This window comes from Dipteris shenzhenensis, chromosome 2 (genome assembly GCF_047967505.1).
Source record: "Dipteris shenzhenensis isolate YYH24624 ecotype China chromosome 2, Dip_SZ_1.0, whole genome shotgun sequence".
In the NCBI taxonomy this organism is placed as follows: domain Eukaryota; kingdom Viridiplantae; phylum Streptophyta; class Polypodiopsida; order Gleicheniales; family Dipteridaceae; genus Dipteris; species Dipteris shenzhenensis.
Genome location: NC_141597.1, coordinates 57607561 through 57629797, shown reverse-complemented (window position 1 = coordinate 57629797; position 22237 = coordinate 57607561). Strand labels below are relative to the sequence as shown.

At 39.7% G+C, this 22237-nt stretch overlaps 1 protein-coding gene across 3 annotated transcripts in view; it reads right to left on the bottom strand.

The window, feature by feature from the left end:
* Nucleotides 1–4830, bottom strand: part of LOC147905037 (large ribosomal subunit protein eL20z-like) — a 40557-nt gene extending 35727 nt beyond the window's left edge. The window contains exons 1-4 of one of the 3 annotated variants that reach the window (XM_087396605.1): nucleotides 4620–4649; nucleotides 3710–4422; nucleotides 3453–3541; nucleotides 3161–3275 (exon numbers count right to left, since the gene is read on the bottom strand). In XM_087396605.1, the coding sequence (XP_087252731.1) occupies nucleotides 3161–3275; nucleotides 3453–3468 (131 nt within the window). In that variant the 5' untranslated portion in view covers nucleotides 3469–3541; nucleotides 3710–4422; nucleotides 4620–4649. Of the gene's footprint in view, nucleotides 1–3160; nucleotides 3276–3452; nucleotides 3569–3709 lie in introns of those variants that run through there. The other 2 variants (XM_087396596.1, XM_087396613.1) reach the window with 2 other exon arrangements.
* Nucleotides 4831–22237: the final 17407 nt, after the last annotated feature.

Here is a 22237-nt window from a genome sequence, read left to right as displayed (position 1 = left end):
CTGTGAGTCCGGACTCCCCAGTGAGACCATCTATCTAAGAACTTAATTCTTGGCTGCTTAGATTTATTTGGTATTAAGTTCACTGACATGTGCTTACATGCATTTTTTAATTGCATTGAGATTCAAGAGGCATCAATCCAACTCGTCATGACAAAAACACGTTTTTAAAATTAATTTTAGGAGTGGTATAAAGAAAAATATATAGTTTTCAAAACCTGTTCCACGCTTTCAATACCATTCTTGAAGTATAGGGATTCCACTACTTCCAATACCATATTGCAAGTATGGGTAAAGATTGAATTGGAGGAGTGGAAAAGAAGCTTGACCCATACTTCCAATACCATATTGAAAGTATGGGTCAATATTAAATTGCAGTGGAAAAGAAGCTTGCAAATCAAGTAGATGCAACAGATAAAGCTGTCAAGAAAGCAGATCTAGGTGAGATTGGAGAGTGGGTGCTTAGGGATCCTAAGGCCCTCTCAATGATCATGGGGATGATTACAGCTTTACTGCTTCCGTACATATAGCTTGTAGAGTCTACATCTGGGGCCTAGACAATTCCGTGTGACTTGTTTGAGACTACTAATATGGGTTGGATGGTAACGCTCCAAAATCCGTTTAAGATGGAATAAGGTGCCACCATTGGTCAGAAAATGGATAGTAATCAGCTGGCTACCCTCCTGCCCAATACAATCGGTTGGGTGATGACCCTTCAACTGGAGAGAGATGTCATTGACCTTTGAGGAGCTCGAGGGCCTATGCTGATCAAGGCAAATGGTGTATGAGGATGAATGCAATCAGAAGGCAATATTGCGACTACCAATGGTAAAGGCAAAGGTAAAAGGCAAGCACGAGAAAAGCAAGCCAAATAACAAGAACAGTAATAAAGTCAAGGACGGTGACACTTCTGATGGGGAGAGCAAGAAAAAGAAAAATACTTGCTGCTACTACGATTTGCCTGGACATCTGGTGAAGGATACCTGGAAGAAAAAGGCTAGGAGGAGGATCAGTCCAAGGAAGACGAGCCTGGAAATCAGAAAGCAAACATAGTCGTTGAGAAGCTGTTCTTCATCATAGGGGATGAAGACAGAAATGGCCACTCAGAGACAAAATATGAGTTAGTGATTGGCACTGACTGGAGCATTGGCTCCGAGATATAAGGATGTGCTGATGTACTTCAAGGAGGTACTTGGCTTGTTTTGCCAGCAAGCAACAAGAAATTGAGGACCAAGGATACCTCTCTGTGAAACAATTGCATGCTTGGAACTCGATGTTTGCTAGGTTGGAGGTTGAAAAACCTTTCAAAGAGACACATGTGGCAGAGGCATTCAGAGCCTATCTTATTGGCATACATAGCTCTGCGGAGATGAGACATAACTAAAGGTTTCCGAACAAGTAACTGAGAAGCATCAGTAACATGGTTGATGTTGAAGAAAGACGCTGCGGAACCATGTCAATGGTAGTGATTATTTGGTAACCCTTGTGTGCTCAGGATTCCAGCCTGAGCTCATTCAAATCTTGTGACCAGAGACCGCTGGGCGCAGTTCCAGAGTTTCTGGAGGATGCTGGTTGCAGATTGGGTTGGAACAAACCTATGATACTTGGTACTTTGTAAGGTGCTTGTTCATAACTTCATAGGGGGACAGCTGGATGTACCTGTTGTGTCTACCTGGGTGTTCGTGATGAAGGCTGTAAAAAGATGTGATACTGTCAGGGGTTCCTGGAGTTCAAAAATGATGCAGAGCTGGTCATGGAGGTGCAATGTATGCTACAACTTTCTCAATCTGTTCCTGAGGACTTCAGAAAGGACGAAGATGGAGTAGATATGCCAATGCAGGCCCATAGTGTGACACTAGGAAGAAATTTTAAGGTTCATTACGTACCTGTAAGCCCCAAAATGAGGAGAGCATGGGGACATGATACCTGCATAGGATGGTGGGGAAGGCTGCTGTGTGCACAGCAGGTATGGATGCCACATGGGCATATCAATGTGGAAATGGATATCCACATGGGCTGCTATTACGATCAGCACAAAGGCTGACATATCTGCAGGGCAGCATGTACGCAATGATCAGGGGCAGTATATGGCCCGGCATGTAGGCACTGTAGGTGGCATGGGCTGGGAGATTCGTGGGCCAGTCTGCCAGCGAAATAAGAAGCCTGTCGGGCAATTTGTGAGACTTGACCAGTTAGCCATTATAGACTAGTATAACAGACCATGTGGATCTGCGAAAAGTGGCCAATTGGCCAGATCCAAGGGTGGGGGCCAGACCAGCCCCTCACCTATGCAAAAGGGCTGCCAAATCACTTGCAGAGAAGCTACTAGCAATCCACAGAGGGAGTACGCAGCTGATCAGTGTGAGGCAAAGTTAGGAGCAAGTATTGAGCTCTTCACTGGCTACTGACACCAGCTGTGCAGTGTGAGGCAGGATTGCGCATCAAAGGCAGCATCTGCTGCAGGTGTTGGTGGAACTCTGTGAGAGCACCCTTGTTGTCACCTCAAAGTTTATTGCTCAAAACACAGGCCAAAACCTATTTTGGCTGTACTACTTCTGTCTATAACTCTCAGATCTGATGTCTTTGAGACTGATTCTTGTGCAAAAACGTCTATTTAAATTGAATCTACATGCTATTATGTTATTCCGCTGAGTGTGGGAGGTCTAGCAAGGCATCAAGGTTACTAAATAGACTCCCCGACATATTACAGGGCTGTCAACTACCCCAAATTGCACAAAAGAGGGTGCAGACTAATCATCACTGTTAGGAAAACCCAGGAGATTCTAATTTCGTTTCCATGTTTATTTTGCATCCATTGGTTTTTACTTCCTCGAATTCCAGGGTGCTTTACTATTTTCTCTATCATGACAATTTCGTTCCTAAATTTCTGGGACCTTCGCCTAGCTGAATACACGTCACCGTCATATTTTATTAGTGCACAAACAGTTAAAAGCGTCGTCTTTTTTCTTTAAAATCAAAACATGAGGTAAGTATGAAGTTCTCGTTACGCAAAGCCTCCCTCCTGGTAAGAGCAATGAAAACCTCGAGCGTCCGATATATTATCTCTTCCGGCAAAACGTAATCATCAATAGCTCCGGCGAATTGAATTCGTCAGAACAATACATGATCGTCAATCTTGACAAATTCATCTTCGGGAACTTACGAGAACCAGCCAAGGCCACAGCCACAGAATGGGAGTGGTCGATCATAAAGTCCAACGATTGGGTAAGAATCAGGGAAGCCTTCATAATCATCATCTCCAGATGCCTCACGTATTCCTGCGTTTTTTAGAAAAACAAACAATGCGAGCCGTGATGAAAACTTAAGACCAATGGCAATGAGAGACTTTAAGAGCCGAAGAGGAAGCAAAATCTCGTACAAGCTCAAATGTTACGCCCGGCGTTTCCTAGTAGACAGTATCGCTACAGTGAGATCTACTCCGTCATCATGCTTACTTTTGTATCTGACCATGTTTGGAGTCAATACGAGTCAAACCTCGCCATGTTTTCGACCCTCCCAATGGATCGTTGCACGCAGAAAAGGCCTGCAAATCAGGAAAACAACGAGACGGCTTCTGATCATGGATGCAATGAACCCCTTCAACTAGCGGACTGCGAAACGGAACTACTTTCTCCGTTACCAATGCTCACTGCATTAAAAACTTTCCGGCATCTTTGATGGAACATCAAGGTTGATTAGAGCTTTTCATGACCTTGATAGAAATTGGGCACTCGTCGTGCCATCATGGCTGGATCTCATTGCTTCCCATGAGGTTGCATTGATAGGCGGCAAGAAACGCGATGCCCTCTGCACTCTATCAATAGAAAGAGAGGGTCGTGTCCTTTGCGCCTTCCTCCCACCCGCACAAAATGAGCCTGCAACTGCGACAATCTAAATCTGTACAATCTTTAGGCGGTTGACAAGTCGCACTTGCATCGTTCTGCTATGCATTCCATCTATGTATGGATATGGATGTAATCATGTATGGATGGATATGGATTCCGGTTCTGCAGAAGAAGCTCCCTCTAATCTTTGCATGGGGACGGGGCATCAAAACTTAGAAGGCAGCTACAACGATGGTAAGAGATCGCGCGGGAATCGTTTTTCGCCGATCAGCGTCGATCTGTGATACGGTTGCAGCAGTTGTGTACCTGCAGTTGCAAAAGATGCGATGATTCGGGAAGCCACGGAGTCACGTTTTAAACCTGTAGTCCGTACCAGAAGACGGGATGGCGAGATAGCGGATAGCGGAAATGTGTAGGCAGGAAGTGAGGAGTGGTTCTAGGGACTCTCATTCTCCCCCTTCCCTTCAAACTGCAGAATCTAAAATTCTCAGTAAGAACTGATAGCACGCGCTGAGTGATGGGGATGCGGAAGAGAGAAGGCAGGCAGCAGCTTTTGCATTTGGATATGAAGCCAACAATTCTGCAGAAAGAAATCGGGCAATAAAATCAGCAGCAGCTGGCGAAGCTGGTGGTGCAAGACTAATGTACAGCAAAAGCGCCATAGCATCCTGTCATGGTAGCCTTTTGGTGACGAAATCCAGGGAGCGGGGATTCGTTTGAGGGCAGGAGGCGCCATAGCTGGTCGGTTTTCCGTCAACCCACAATCAAATCACGCACCTGCCAAGATAGTAAAGAATTCGAGCTCTTGTTATGCTCCTGATTCTTGATAGGCAAAGTTGATGATGATAAACTGTTATTGCCCGTGATTCACCGCTTGAATCCCCCACCTTTCTTTGCTCAAATCTTAGTAAGTTTGAATTGAAGCTGCAGATCCACTTAGGTAGCATAAGAAATCTCTTTCTTCTTCTCAAATCATTTGATGAGCTAATATCACATGAACTGCTGGAAGAGTTTCCCAAATCTTTCTACCATGTCTAAAGCAGCATACAAAACACTACTTCTTTGTTATTGGGAAAATTATCATTGTCAAACTTTTGGTCAGCTTGTTGGGGCATTCTATCTTTGATGCAAATGAGCTTCGCATTAGATATCAAGCTGCCATTGGGATCAGCTCATGACGGGGTGTTTTTTGAGCTGCTTATATTTATTTGAGCCTGAATTGTTGGAAGTTGGGGTCATTTTGAGCTTAGAATTGTGAACTGATTATGCTGGGAAATTAATTGTCTTGAGTCCGAGGTATTGGCAAATTTGAGTGACTTTACAGAGTTCTTATGAGTTTGTATAATGTACGTGGTAGGTATAAGTTGGTGGAATTCGAATCATTGGGGTAGCTCCGATGTTGCAAAACATTTGTGATGTTGCAAATGGGAATGGTTGAGATTTGAGAGACTAGTAAAGTTTTACAAGTCTGATTTTCTGTTTTTGACTGGGGGGTGTCACTTGCAAGACGGTGTGGAAGTGGAACACCATTTTGCAAAATGAGCCATGCATGTTTGAGTTACGTTTGGAAGTGAATATATGTTTGGAGACACATTTAAGTGTGACAGTGAATTGTAATTATGATCTTGGAAGGCAAAAACTCTCACCTTTCTGGCACGAATATTTGAAGCGAATATCATCTCTCTTTCTCTGCTCTGATACTTGGGCACTGTCGTGGCCTTTTTCTCTGAAGCAGAATCCATTACACATTGGCAGATATCTTTGTTCCACCTACCTTTCTCTTTATTACTCGCCTCAAGATTCACAAACCGGCAAAGGAAATGTGCAGTTGAATTCTTCACGAAATCGCAGTCGATCCCACCCTCTGATTCCCTGCCGATTTACACGCGAGATCTAGTTGTCCATCCCAGTGCACACCCCCAGAAGCGACATGGCTGAATAAAATTGTTGCGAGCCCAACTCACACTTCAGAAGTTGAGTCGATCCATCCGCCGAGAAGTTGCAACACATCGACACGCTGATCTCGCATGAAATCACGGGATGAACTCCCGATCGGAGCTGAGCAAAGATTGCGTCGTGCGAATCCAGCTCATAAACTTGAATCCGGATCCAGATTCCAGCTTCGATGCGTGATGGGTACCTGAAAACCTCTTGTTTTTGTCAAAATGACGTTGATTAATTTGCAGGTTGGTAGCAATGTCAGTGAAATTTATGTGAGATCTACATCGAGTGCTTCACAGAAATCTGTTATCCCAAAATCCAAAAACTTTAAAGTCTACCTAATCATTTCGACTGATTTGCAGATTTCTAGACAAAATATTACCAAGATCACCCAAATCTAAGACCCCCCTTCTTTTCAATAATTTAGTCACAGTTCAAATTTTGCAATTCGCCTCACATTAAACCTACATTTCTTGTGAACAATGTTTAGTACTCAACATTTCTTCAATTACCTCGTGTCAAGGGTTGAGTTTGGGTGTTTACATACTTAAGCCTTGCCCGCCCAAGCTTGAATAATATTTTGCTCTTGGCGGGCAGGGGTGTTTACACACTGCCATGGTGAATCTTGGGCATGTGGCAAAAGCTTGTGGATTCAAGCTCCACCGCCTCAAAGTGCATTTAATGTTTTGAAGAAGAAACCCCCGTGGTCTTGGCCGCTCCAGTTTGGGCATGTTGCATGATTTTAGGGGCCAATTGGGCGTTCCCATGTGGCAAAATGCCCCTGTGTTTTTGACTGGCGCGGGGGGGCAAGCTGGCAATGTGGAAAGAGGCTTTGTCAAAGGTGTCATCATGCCCTTGGTGGACCATAGCCATGCTACCATCATCAAATTGAGGTTGGATATTCTCGCTATGCACCCCATCTCATGTGACTAATAAATCATCAAATCTTTATGGGCCCATGGGCCATTGTGGAGTTTACAACTTCAATGGAGAGGCAACCTAGTACCAGATTTTGGATTTTTCTTGACTCTCATAAATGCACTTGTCTAGGTTTCAAGCATCAAATGTTGAATCACGTGTAAGGGTTGAAATTCAAAACTCCAAAAAGCATGTTAGTTATGTATTGTATGCTTCCTTTAGTTTCGCTTGGCCTCGTACCAAATGCTCATCTTACTCACATGTCTCCATATTTGTACTTTGATGTGTGCCCTCTTTTTTGTCATGATTAACCCATCTTAAATGCCCGTTTAATTTACTTACACCAACTAGCCAAGGTGAGGGAGAGGCTAATTTTTACAGCCAAGCAACAATTCACGAAAAAGAATCACTTGCACGAGTAGTGGGGTAGTCACTACTAATGTAGTCATATTCTCTTGTTCAAAAAGGAGATGTAGCTATATATATAGCAATAAGTTAAGAAAATGGAACAAAAGCTAGCGTCATTAGAGGAGGGATTCCCTAATCCTTCGCACTTGGTGGTTAATATTAGCCCTCCTCCATAGGTTTTAACGATCGTCATTATACTAAGGGAATTGGGAATTTTTTTTAACATAGGGGATCATCTCCTGCAAATATAAGAGGCTACCTTGCTAGTGCAACCAATCAAATATCTAGTAAACAATTATAAAAATCTGGTGTGATCTTCATGTTAAATAAAGGACAAGAAACCAGGGCATGGTGGAAGGGACTCACAAATTTGAGGAATTAGCACTAGGCCAATATATAAATTAAAAAAAGAAGTGATTGTAGTACCTCAATTTCGCCACCAATATAAGAAACATAATTTTTTATGGCTACGGTCATGACCTACTTTTTATTTTTATATTTGGTTGAGAAATTCACTTGGGAAGTTTGGTTACAGTTCAAAATGTAATAGGGTAGTTGAGAACACAAGTGGGAGGGACTTTGAGCCAGTTGAATAAAAAGTTTGGAAAATTATGTCACATTCCAACCTCTAGAAGCCAATTTATTCACCATATCCTGCCACGTCACTAGAAAAAGGCTCTCTTACAAGGGCCCCTTTTGAGTCCAAAGTTTTTGTAATCTTATTGACTCTTGATGTCAACTCCCTCATCACATCATAAAAGTAGTAGAACTTAATTGTTAGGCAAGCAGGGGAGCTATGGGAAAAGGTTGCATTTGAGAATGCACCATTTAGTCCAAACCCCAATGTAATTGGTGATTTAAGGTCACCACCATTGGCGGGTGAAAACTAGTATGAGTGTATGTATTATTGCCACATGTACCTACTTTTGTGTTCTTGATTGCTATACCTCATGTTATTTGTGCTCATAATTAGACATCCATATATAGGGCTATACAAAGTGAGTTGAGAAGTGAAGATACAAAGTGAGTCGAGAACTAAAGATTTTAAGCAATGCCTTATCATGTCCTTTGCATACCAACCTTCCATTTGAATGTTGCCACTGGAAATGGAGTTTTCTCCAATATGTTGGAATGTTCCCAAGCTCTATGGGCAACCAAGAAGCTTCTCTAGAAGAGGCATTGACTCAGAATGTAGCTGAACACTCATGCACGGTCCTATGAGATCTTCATCGACTCTTGATGTGCAAATCTTCAACAAGTTTGGCTAGCTTCAACAACCAAGAAGCTTCTCTAGAAGAGGCATTGACTCGGAATGTAGCTGAACAGTCATGCATGGTCCTATGAGATCTTCATCCACTCTTGATGTGCAAATCTTCAACAAGTTTGGCTAGCCATAAAACACACAATATTGCATACATATAGGTTGCATTGAATTCTTGAAATGCTATATCTAGTAGCTTCAATATTGGTGTGTGGTCACGTGCTGTGAAGAGGAAAGTTCTACCAAGAATCAAGTTGTTGGAGGATGTGGCAAGACGACCATTTTCTTTCTTCATGACTTAAGGACAAGAATATTGTTTTAAGGCATTGCTTCATTGTTCATAAACATTAAACAAGACAAATGTGAAAGCAATATCCAAGCCACCATGTTGGGCATGGGCACAATATTTTGGGTGCAATATCCTAGTATTTATGTTAAGAGGAACACTATCCTTAGATTTAATAGTCGGGGTGTTTCCTTCTCCATTGATAGGTTGGATTGGAGATGATGACCTCAAGACAAGGCTTTTACTCTAACTATTGATGCTATCAGAATTTCATGATGTTTTCCCAATCATTGTATGTAGCAAGATACAAACAACAACCCATGATAGCAAGTCATCAATTGTATGGATGTTGATTACATATGATTATGTTTTGAGATACCATAAGTAATGAAAGCTTATCAAAATTACACTTAAGACAATCATCTACATAAAAGATTTGGACTCCAAATTCATACATACCCTACCATCATGAAGAGAAACTACAAAGATGAAGTCCAACATCCCAGGATCCCATAGCAGACAGTATGATTTGAAGAAAGCCCACTCTCGACCTTTACTATGATGTCCGATTTATCTGCCTTGTTCCTTATTCTATTATCACAAAAAGTTGTTTGAAGTTTATATTCTCTCAGCACAATTACAAAATGTTGTATCCATTACAAAATGGCAATAGTTTCCGTTTGTAACATTTTTGTGAGTATCATTCATTTTAAACTAGGGAACCTTAGAAGCTTTTTATCAAAGTAGCATGTAGTAACTTACACACAAAATTTATCAGATTATGATTCCTAAATGAATAACCGTGACATAAAAGCTCACTCAATTTTTACAAAAGTGTTGCTTGTGATTTTCTTGATATTTACTAAAATAGTCCTATCAACATTTACACAATAAATGAATTGCTTGACAATTGCATTCATGAATGATGAATAAGAATGTTGAATTGATTGCATGAAACTTAGAATGAAAATTGTGTATCACAACTTACACATGACTTGAAATTATGAGTGGTATCTTTAGGCTATAAAAAGATGTTTGGGCATTGCATCAATTGCAATGAAACTTAGAATAGTCATTTCTTGAATGCATGAGATTTTTGTCACCGTGATATGTGCATGACATGCTATGCACCAGGGGAAAAACAATGCATTAGTTGTTCGCTTGTTAAACAAAAGCAATATGAAGCCAACATCCGACCAAAAAGAAGGAGGCCAAGAATATAAGTAGCCTACAAGGAAGAGAAAAGTAAAAATATTAGGGATTGCATGCCTTTTTTAATATCTACCTTACCATGTAGCAAGATGGAAAGGATCACCCAAATTGAAATGTGGTCCACTAGTTGAAGATAAGCCCATGGAGGTGTGAAGAAAGTTGAACGAGCTAGAGATATTTTGTTGTAACCAATTAGGAACAAGAGGGTCTAGAGAGTTTTAATGCCACCTGTAAGTATAAATGTAGTTAAAAGTAGGTAGATATCAAATAAGGCCTACAGGTTTCATGCACAATTGCCCCAATGGGCGTGCACTAGTTTATAGAGTAGTTGAGCTTTGTGTGGTAGAGCTCAAGCAATGCCTACGATGTGGGATCCCATCATGTGGACAAAGTGACTTATTTCTGCTAGTTTAGTGATGCATTTATCTAGCTAGATGGTAGGCTTAGAAGCGGTGCATGTAGCTCAACATTCAAGGTTGAAATAAAAGGTGCATTGGGGTGTCTTGAGCATCTATACATCATAGGCAAGCACTTCCATGAGAGGTATTTGCAAGAAATGCTTTGTGAGCTAGAGTTTACACTTAAGCACCCAATATTACTGTACAAACTAGCAAAAACTAGGAAGAAACCCTACCAGCTTATCACACCTTACTTCAATTATGTAAGCCTTGATGCCTTGTTGATGCAACTTCTCGTAGAAGTTGGACAATATCTTTATACATACATCTTATGCATTTTGGAGGGAAGAAGTGTAAGAGTGCCATAACAGCAAGGAAATCAAGCAATAAGCAAGAGACTCAAACGATTGAAAGTCTTTGCTAATGCTATTGTCATCCATGCTTTTCTAGAGAATCAATTTTGATATCATATGCAAATGTTAATATGCACTAACACTCATCGAGTGCTAAAATGGCAAAAGAGATTGGAAGCCCTAACCCTAAAGGCTGTTGAAAGTTGTGTTATTCATTCATTTCAAACTAATCTTGTGTAGAGTTAGTAATGCTAGTGTGTGTTCTCTTGTTGTGCCCTCTCTCTCTTCTCGAAACCACTCTGTCTTCTCTTCCCTCCTTCTTTTTATGGTATTGAAGCTTAAGTTTATGGCTTCTATTGAGATTCCTTCTTGTTCATTTTTGTAGATGTTACTCCATTGTGTAGAGGAGGTTCTCCCCTTCATTTTGCTTAAAAAAGCTCTCCAATTGGGAGCTTTGGTGAGCACTGAGGGAGGTATGGAATTTTGTATTTCAATTTGTGAGGAATTTGAGTGACTGTGTGAGTTTTGGTGAGTTAAAGAGTTTCTATCTACTCCGTGTGTGTGGGCGCGCATGTGTTTGTGTGTGTGTGTGTGTGTGCGCGCGCACGCGTGTGTGTGTGTGTGTGTGAGAGAGAGAGAGAGAGAGAGAGAGGAGAGGAGGAGGAGAAAAAGAAGAAGAAGAAGAAGGTCAAGGTGACGCTGAATAACTTTCACATTATTACCACCACGTCCTCCTTTCTTGAGCGTATGTGTCCATCAACCACACTACTAATCACCTCAAGGCTCCATTCAATCCCATCATTGCATTTCTAGGCTTAGGTGTATGACCCACACCATCACACGGTCCCCCAAGCCAAGCCTTTTTTTTAATTAAAAAATATAGCCTTTGAGAGGCCCATGGGCCTTTTTGCAAATCCCAAAGCACAATCCACGCACTCTTCATGTTGCCTTGCCATTTGCAACCTCAATGATCTACTTATAGTGCCTACAATAGTATACCTTGATGCCTGTAAACTCTACTTGCATTGTGTACTACAAATGCCTACTACTGTAGCTACATTAGTGCATTTCTCACCTCAACAACCTCTACGTGATCTACGATGCCCTTTGAGCTCTTATAGTAGAGCTGATTTATGCAACTAGACCTAGGCTACCTATGTGGCTCGCCGCTTATCTAAGCTCTAATCATCAAAGACATTCTCTTCTCTTGCCATCAATACAACCATCTCATCCACCTCAACTATAAAGTCCTTTAAGCTTCTACATCCTCTTACCGTCACCGAGACTAGCTCCTTGCTTACATCCCTTCACACAAGCTTCTCCAAAACTTGGCATGCAACCCTCTCCATAGCTTGTGTGCCAAGTCAACATTGCCATATGGTAGTCTAGTGTCACATTAGCCCTAACATATGGCAACTTGGCATGCAATGGTTTCTTGCAATGTCAACATGTAGTGCTTCTTATGATCTACTAGTGCCACATCAACATTGATGCCATGTCCCTACCATGTCATCTACTACCACAATTTCTATCATGTCATTATTGACACATGTCACACAATGACACCTCAGCATAGTGACACACATCAAACACTAGTCTTATCTAAGCTGAGTCATTCTCAAACATTAGAGTAATCATCTTTAGGGAAGGCTTACTTCATGATGTTGATCTTGAGGCAAGGTGAATCCCAACATCATGTGTAAACGTAGATATACATTAACAATTATTTAGTGCTAAGATAGAAAAAGGGTTGTACTAACCCTAGCCTTCAAGGGCATTGGGAGTTCTATATATTCATTGTTTACAAACTAATCCAGTGTTTAATGAGTAATGTTGATGTATGATCTCTTGTTCTTCCCTTTCCCCTCCTTCTCTACTCTCTCCCCTCTTCTCTCCTACTTTATTAGTTCTTGTATAGGGACTTATTGAATAATACAAGCACATGAATTCATTGTGACTTGCACATATTTTTAGATTTGACCCTAAGGAATGTGTGAGTTGCTATTATTAATTGGGGACCTCTTGACTTTAGAGAGAAAAGATCTCCCTCATTCCTTTTTTAATAACACAATGTATGTGTACTTTTTGAGCTAGTGCCGAGGTTGTCACTCTGTAAAACACATAAGAGAGTAGGTTCATTTAATGGAAGGGAATTTTATAGTTTGGGAAACTTATTGGAAATACTTATCTAATATCATTATGGTATGTACATGTATGAAGGAGGCTTTTAAAATTGCAACATGTATACATACGGGAGGGAATCAATTGTACAAAAAAGCCAAAAAATTGAATATAAGGTATTTTAAATGAGCACTTTCTCGAACATGTTATATCATTTTTAAAAATCCTATGTATTTTAAGATTATGGTCCAACTTTTTTTTTAAAAAGTCGTTAGGGTCCTCTTGCGGATGCATAAGCATTGGGTACAAATGATAGGGGATGTATTAAGGAGGATGGAAGGAGAAAAGAGCTGCCTCATTTCTTTCAAGAAAAAAAAAGTAGGCATTGAATTTCAAGTTCATGTAGACTTATCAAAGAAGCATTTTATCCATTTCATGTAGCTTGGTCCAAATCTCTTGAATTCATTATTGTGGAATCCATACTTAGCTACCTCCAATGTGTATGCACCTGGATGAATTTTTTGAGGGCTAACCCATGGCTAGATGTGTTTTCAATTCTAAGTTTTATGCCTATCATAACAACCACAAAAGAGATATGACAACACACTTGTTTGACAATGATGATGAGCTTATGATGTTGGAAGACCCATTCCAATGCACATTAGCCATTGTTATTGCCAAGTAGCTAGCGCGACTTTGTTGCAAGGGGGAGCTTGCCATGAGACTGATGCCAAAAATGCAGTGTCAAACACGGTTTCATAATAATACGATGTATGTGTATTTTTTGAGCTAGTGTCGAGGTTGTCACTCTGTAAAACACATAAGAGAGTAGGATCATTTAATGGAAGGGAATTTTCTAGTTTGGGAAACTTATTGGAAATTTATGATAGGAGGCAATTTTTAAAATACTTATCTAATATCATCATGGTATGTACATGTATGAAGGAGACTTTTAAAATTGCAACATGTATACATACGGGAGAGAATACAATTGTACAAAAAAGTGAAAATTTTTAACTATAAAGTATTTTAAATGAGCACTTTCTCGAACATGTTATATCATTTCTTAAAATCCTATGTATTTTAAGATTATGGTTCAACTTTTCTTTTTTTTAGTCGTTAGGGTCCTCTTGTGCATGCATAAGCATTGGGTGGTGGGGGATGTATTAAGAGGATATAATCACTTGAATAATCGATATGCATCTGCTTTGAATATGAATCTAATCCAATCTAAGGTCTTTTTTCAAAGGTTTTTTCAAATGGTACATAACCCATTGCAGCATATTTTTAGACTTTTTAAAATTCTTGCATTTGCAAGCACAATCTCAATTCTCTATGCAATCAAAGGAAGCTTCATGACCACCAACAAATAGAGCATTGAGGATGGAAGGAGGATCTACCAATGCTAGATAGGGAGAGTGTGAGGGTACTCAAAGGTATAGAAGAGATGAAAAGGGATTTATGAGGTCCGGTAAGAAGAATCAATAGTCACACCCTAATTATCAAGGATTTCAAATATATTATATGCTATTTATTAGCCTTTCAAGGGACATGTTTCATTTGGGCAAGTGTGGGAACATTAGCAAGCATGAGATGAAACTCTCTCTCTTAATATGGCTTCTTTGCACTCTTTTTACGTTGTTTCCCCCTCATACCCTCCTTACAAACCTAATGATAATGATTATTGAGATACTCTAAGTGTATGACCTTTTTTGCTTCAGTAGAATGAGAAATACCAGCCACATAGTACTTGTATCATCCACTTTCCTTCAATCAAATGAGTTCGTGGTAGACATTGAATCATCCACTTTCCTTCAATCAAATGAGTGCTTGCTATACATTGAAGAGGAGATACCAGCCCAATCCACAACTTTCACATGAGGATTATTTCTAATCCTTCCCTTTAAACTTCCACATGTTGGAATAAAGATTTTGTATTTCTAGAGGATGCAATAAGTGGATGACTAACCTAATTGATATTCAAAAAGAAGGTTTGGCAATCAGCTGAATTCCTATTCCATATTTAAACACATTTAATTTTTCTTAGTATCAATGCTCCCCCCAACTATAGGTGCTCCAATGCTCCCACAACTCTAGCTCCTAAGTTCATCTTTAGATGGTATATGCAATACACATTTTGCTCCATGTCCTTCATGAAATAGGATTTTATTATATTATCAAGAGCACTCTTGAATGATGGAACTTTTGCAATAGGAGGGGTAATAATATCATTCATATCAGGTAATAAGGCTCATCAACAATATGTCACCTTGACTCAATTGGTAGCTCGAGGGAGTAATAAATCCAAAACTAAACTTACATTTTCTACTTTTTTCTCTTCGTTGCTTTTTCTTTCATGTCCTTCATCGATTGGACTAGATGATTGTTGTAAATTCTCTATTTGCTTTGTTAAAAATGCAACATCATCCTACATAAGAGAAAAAAATAATGAGTATCACCCTTTTAAAAATCCACATAGAAAAAATAAAATAGAAACATTAAGACTTTGAAGATCCATTGATGGTGCACCTCAGGGCCGTCCATGCTTTATGCAAAATTTTATTTGATTTTTTTTGTGAAACAACCTTCAAAACAAAAGAATAAAGTCGCTTATGGAGACCAAAAAAGGTAAAGATGCAAATATATTTTGTTTCTATCATAATGTTGCAATAGTAACATTGTTGTTGCTTTGAACACTAAAATGTAATGTTCTTCTATCCTCAAGACACGTTACTGCAACCTTCAATGCTTTTGTTACTAGCAAGAATATCTCTTAAAATTGGAAAGGATGCCTTAATTATATTATGAGAAAGTATCATCTACTGAACCATGTGATGCTCAACGTCTATACTTATGAGGGGATAGGGAAATCATGCATGATATATCCTTTGAGTACTCTTTTGCACCCCAAATAGTTTGTCCCAAGGGATTTAAACTGAGTTTAAACTTATGATGGATTATATGGCCTCATGGGGAAATAATGCATGATATTTCCTTTGAATACTCTTTTTCACCCCAATTTGTTTGTCACAAGGCATTTAAACTTGCATGTTGCTTGGGACATCACAAGCCAACTACATAAAAAAGGTTGAGGAAGGACACTTGAATGAGAGGCCCAACAAATGAGGATACCTGGTCCAATTGAATTCTTGACAAGGAATCAATGGATGAACTCTTCAAAAAACATGTCATTTTCCAATAAAGGTGTTCTCCATTTTCCTAATAGCTTGTAAAAGCAAGAAATGCATGGCATATACAAGGACTTCATGAGCACCACTCGTGAGCCTTATTGCTCATGTGTGCACTGACTCCAAGAGTTAAATATAGAAGAACAAATTCATCAACGTGAAGATAATCAAGCACAATAGATTTGGTGGATGTGCACATTGTGTGGATTTGAAGGCCTATTGTGACAAGTTTAAAGACATAGAGAAAGGTCAAAATCTTCAATTAGAGGGTAATCTACGAACTACCAATGTACATATATGGAAGAATAGTTATACAATTTCTTGGGTGCATTTTGTAGCCATGGCAATCAAAGATCTGCAAACACATAGAGAAATACAAAAAAGAGAAAGGAAAAGATAGAAAAGAATAGGAAGAAAAGCTATGAGCGCAATGACATATATATGACCATTATCATTGATGGTGTGGATCAAAAGAATAAAATCTCCCACATTTCAAATGTGTTCTAAAAGACATAAAAGAGAAGAATTCCATACAATATCATGTGCTTGGTTGCTTGTCTATCGTGTGAGCTTGATAGCAAAGGTGCTTGTGATAGCTCCAAATCTACTAATAAATGATCCAAACCTAATTGCAATAATGATTTCAAATCATTCAAGAACTTTACCACTTGTTCTATATTTGTAAAGAGAATAAAATTCAAGGGTATGCTTCTATGCTTGTGCAAAAGGGCATTTTCATGAATGTACGGCTTGGCGCAAATGGAAAACGTTGTTTAGCAGAAAAGCTATATTCATTCAATTCCACATATTTGTTAATGGCCTTCCATTCTTGAAGTCCATACCTAGAAAGAGATTTTCTAGCCCATGAACATACCATTGAAATATCTTGAAAATTCCTTTATATCAAACAAAGAATCCAAGGAAACAAATCTAGAGAGTTCTATAGTTCATATACACGAGATTGTTACTAGTCTAGCCAAGTATGTTGAATAGACAATGTAGACTTGGTGGACCCCATTCTTTGATAAAATGTTAACCCTATGACAGCAATGGCCAGAATCATAGTCTAGACCAACGAAGATGAGATCATTGTGTGTGTAGAGTAAGTTTTGCTTGTAATATATTGAGCTATGATGAATCTAAGAGGATGAGGAAAGAGAATCTTACCCACGAGGTCTCCTACATTTTTTGTAGGGGACCTCTGTTGTAGAAGAGCTCTTGGGAAAGAGTCTCTAAAATTTTTGTAGGAACCTCTTGCGCTTTCTATACTTTTTGTAATGGACCTCAAAAAGTGTAGGCTTGTAGTCTCTCTCTCTCTAGTTTTAATATTTTTCTCTCTAGATCTTGATTTTGCAAGTATGATAAAAATTTTCTAGAGAGGATGTTGACTATCCTCATCCTTTTAGATTCACTATACCATATTTCAAGCTCAAGATATTACAAGCGGAACTTCCTCACCACTCTACACACACAATGATCTCATCTTCATTGCTCTAAATTGTGCTTCTGGCCCTTGTTGCCATAGGGTTAACATAAACAAAATAATATAGTGACAAATATGGGAGAAGAAACAAAAAATTGCATTTTTGAATGGTCATTTGGCATGGATGGCATAATATGATCCCATAATGTTGACATGTATGCATGTACACACACACACACACACATGCATGCACACACAATAATTTTGATTAGTAAATGTATCTAACACACACATATAATTATTTCTTTACACACACACACATGTATACTTCCCCAACTATGGATTATTATTTTATGTATCCCCATGACATCTCCCTTTTACACTCTCTTTTTAACCCCCCCACACACCAAGCACACTAATCCTCCCATACCTCCTCTAATCCCTTCTAAACCCATGCACTCATTCGCTCCTTACTTCACTTGTGACTTGAACTTTTTTTAAATTATCTAAGAATCCATATGGTTGTCTACAATTCTAAGTAAAGCGATAACAAGCCGAGGAAAATAGGCATTACTTGTCTACCCAAACATAACTATGATGTTCTAACACCTAGTTTGTTTGAATGGTGGCAGGTAAGTGGACCCTGACCTTAGAACCTTGACTACTTGAGGATTCGACATATTGTCACAATATTGTGTTTGTCAAACTCAATATTATTAAAAATTCTCAATTTTGGTGGAAACTTTTGCAAACTCTAGTTGTTGCATTTTTCAACTTAGATGTCTCGAACATTTTTTCCTTATATGTTTCCTTTTTTCCCCTTTTTTTAAAATAAACTTTTTATCCAATTGATGGAATTGATTGTATGGCTCAATCATTCATGGGACTTTTAAATCTAAACACACACTTTGATTTTCAAACTAGCCTTTGGTTGGGCTAGTGCCATATAATTAATTCACATCCATTTGATAATTCTTTAGCAGAAGTGGTTTACACATTTACTATTGGCATCATTTTTTCATTTTGACACTTATCATACAAATCCACTTTTTTTCACTTTATATCTATTTTGCAAAAGTAGTTTACACATTTACTATTGGCATCATTTTTTCATTTTGACACTTATCATACAAATCTTTTTTTATTCAATTATTATCAGTTGGTGGGGAGTAAGTTCCACTTGGTGGGCTTACTACCCACCTTGTAGTCTTACCCTCTGGGTTGGGGGTGGGACACACACACACACACATGTATACTTCCCCAACTATGAATTATTATTTTATGTACCCCCTGTGAAATCTCCCCTTTACACTCTCTTTTTAACCACCCCACACACCAAACACACTAATCCTCCCATACTTCCTCTAATCCCTTCTCAACCCCATGCACTCATTCGCTCCTCACTCCACTTGTGACTTAAACTTTTTTTAGATTTTCTAAGAATCCATATGGCTATCTATATTCCTAGGTAAAGCGGTATAACAAGCCAGGAAAAGCAGGCATTACTTGTCTACCCAAACATCACTATGATGTTCTAACACCTACTTTGTTTGGATGGTGGTAGGTAAGTGGACCCTGACCTCGAAACCAGGACAACCTGACGATTCGATATCTTTTTTCGATATTATGCTTGACAAACTCAATATTATTAAAAAATAATAATTTTGGTGGAAATTTTTGCAAACTCTAGTTGTTGCATTTTTCAACTTAGATGTTTCAAACATTTTTCCTTATACATTTCTTTTTTTTTCTTTTTTTTAATAAAGTTTTTATCCAATTGATGAAATTAATTATAGGGCTCAATTATTGATAGGACTTTTTAATCTAAACACACACACACACACACACACACACACATAACACCCATCTCATTAACTCCAAAACAATTCTTATAAATTATTTTTGAATAAAAACTTTTTAAACATGTGCTCTAAATAACAAAAACATTCTCTTAAAAATGTAAGCAAATTTTGAAATGTTTGTAAGTAAATATAAGTAAAATAATACAAGACTATAATTTCTAGGGGCTCGAATGTGGCCACACAATATATATATATTTAAAAAACCCACCTTCCGACTATTAACTACCTTTTCGTTCAAATATTTTTTAATTGACAAATTTTAACCATGAATTTAAAATATACAATCAAAAAATATATTTCAAAAAAAGTGTGGGAACTTTAAAGTTTTAAACATATACAAGTATTAGTTATTTGAATTGTAAGTCACTCCCTTCCTCCCTCCCCTCCCCTCCCCTCTCCTCCATCTGATCTCATCTCCTTTGTGTCTCCCTTACATCCTCCTCTCCCTCCTACTTCCTCCCATCTCTCCTCCCTTCCATCTCCCTTCCATGGTCCCCTCACTTCCCTTTGTCCTCCCCGCCCTCCCTCCCTTCCATCGTCCTTCCATCCCTTCCATCCCCTTCTATTCTACCCCCCGTCCCTTCTATCCTCCCTGCCCTCCCCCTCCATCCTATATCTCCTCCCTCCCCTCCTTTGTGTCTCTCCTCCCTCCCCTCCCTTTTGTCTTTCTTTCGTCCTCCCCTCCCTTCCCTCCATCCTCCGCACATTTCCCTCCCTTCCCTCCCATCTTCCACTCCCCTCCCCCATCCCTCTCCTCCCTTTCAACTCCCTTCCCTTCCCTCCCCACCCTTCCCTTCCCTCATTTTCCCTCCCCTGCCCTCCCTCCTGACTCCCTTCCCTACCTTCCTTTCCATGTCCGCCGCTACTATTGTTGCAAGGGCTACCCTTCCCTTTTCTCCTCTCTTCCTTCCCTTTCCTCCCCGCCGCCGCTGCTGTGGCAGCTGTGACCCACCCTCACCTTTGTTCCCTTCCCTCCCATCTCTCTCCCTTGCCTTCCCTCCCATCTCCCCCCTTCCCTTCCCTCCCTCCCCATAATTGTGGTTGTGTCCCCTCTCCTCCCTGCTATTTCCCTTGTGTCCCCTCTCCCCCTCCCCTCCCTTGTGTCCCCTTTTCCACTCCCCTCCCTTCCCTTCCTTCCTTCCCCATGGCTGCGTCTGTACCCCCTTCCTTTCCTCTTCGCCCCCCCCTTCCCTTCCCTCCCCTTCCCCTTCCCCCTCCTCTCCCCTCCCTTCCCTTCCCTCTCTCTATGCAGCCATGGGCCACACACCTCTCCTCCCTTCCCTCTCTCGTCGTAGGCATTGGTCATAGCTGCGCCCTTCCTCCCATCTCCCTAAACCCCCTTTCCTCTCCCCTCTCTTCCCTTCCCTTCCCTTCCCTCTCCCCCTCTACTCCCTTCCCTTCCCCTCTATGTGGTGGCAATTGTGCACCCTCCCCTCCCTTCTCTTCCCTCTCTCCCACCGATTGCAGTCACCTCCTCCCTCTCGTGTCCCCATCCCTTGCTTACCTGTCTCTCAGTCCCTTCAATTCCCTTCCCTCCCTCCCCTCTCCCTCTCCCTCTCCCCCTCACCTCCCTTCCCTTCCCTCCCCTCCCCTCTCCCCCTCCCCTCCCCTTCTTGGCTAATGAACCCAAAAAGAAAAACAAATGAATACCCACTCAAGAACAATGATAGAGACGAGTAAATGTTTTTTATAGTGTTCTACCATATTGGAAGGTTCATCTCTTTTCCTTTCCCAACTTTGCACTATTCTTGTTTCAAATATGTAAGATCTAGCTGATACTCATTTTTTAAATCCCATGCAATTGAGTATGCCTTCTTGTATGGTTTCAGGATCTTGTGCCAAAAAATAGATGTGATGCATGTAGAGAAGAATATTGGACAGAATCAAATTGAAGACATTAATGAAGGTGGGGGAGGATGGTGTCTAAGTAAGAACAAAAATGGAATAGCTTGGTGCTCACGAGGACCTTTGGGCAAAGCCAATTCAGTGAGATGGATGCAAAATCCCCATAACCACAACCATGCCCCTTCCTTTTCTTTTGTTCCCCTCCCCTCCCTTCCCTTTCCTCACCACTCCCGCTATACAAGGATGTTCTTTTTTTTTAATAAGTAAAATATGAGGCCACACATATCATAGTCAGTTGTCCTTCCCTACCCCTTTGCATCCCTCGTTGCCTCTCTTCATATCGTTCTCCCTCCCCAAGTTTATTTCTTCGCTATTGTGTAGAATGTGTGATGGAACGAGTGAAGTATGGGACGGGTAAGAGTCAATACATAGGTTCTTCTATTAAACCCTAGAGGATCTAAACTTTAAAATTCCAAGAAGACAGAGAATTAGTTCAAAACAGGATGGGTGAGAGAGACTTAGAGAGAGAGAGAGGGTTATCATCAACTCAAAGGTCACCCCAAATCATAAACCCTTCTTATACCTTAGCTTGGAACCTTATTATTTGCAATCCAAGCGAAGTTAAATCTTTTGGAATAAATTGTATTTTGATAATCACTTTAATCCAAAGGTTTAAAGTTAATTTCAAGCTAGGATACTCTTAAGTTATGTTAATATCTCATTAGAAAGTTAATAAATCCATGGTTAAGTGTAACTCAATGTTTATAATTTTATATAAATTTAGCATGTTGACTCATATAAAATCTACTTAGAATTTTAGTCACTCAAGCTTATTTAACTTGCCATGTCATCAAAGGATAATCCATAGTGTATCTGAATAATCTTATGTCCATACATGCATAAACTTAACGTGAAATTCAAGCCAATTATTGTTCAACATTTAGGAGGTTATTGCGTTTTAATCATATGTCAAAATCAAACAAGCTTACATCATTGCAATGCGTACAATATGAATTACAAAGTTAAAGCATAAAACTATTGTCTTAATTGCTAAAATAATAAATAGAACATTCAAAAAGAAATTTATTAGTGCTTATGCATCATCATAGTAAACAATAAGCAAGTATGCATACTCTATCATAGAAATGATGTCCTATTTATATGAAATTTTGTAGGTAT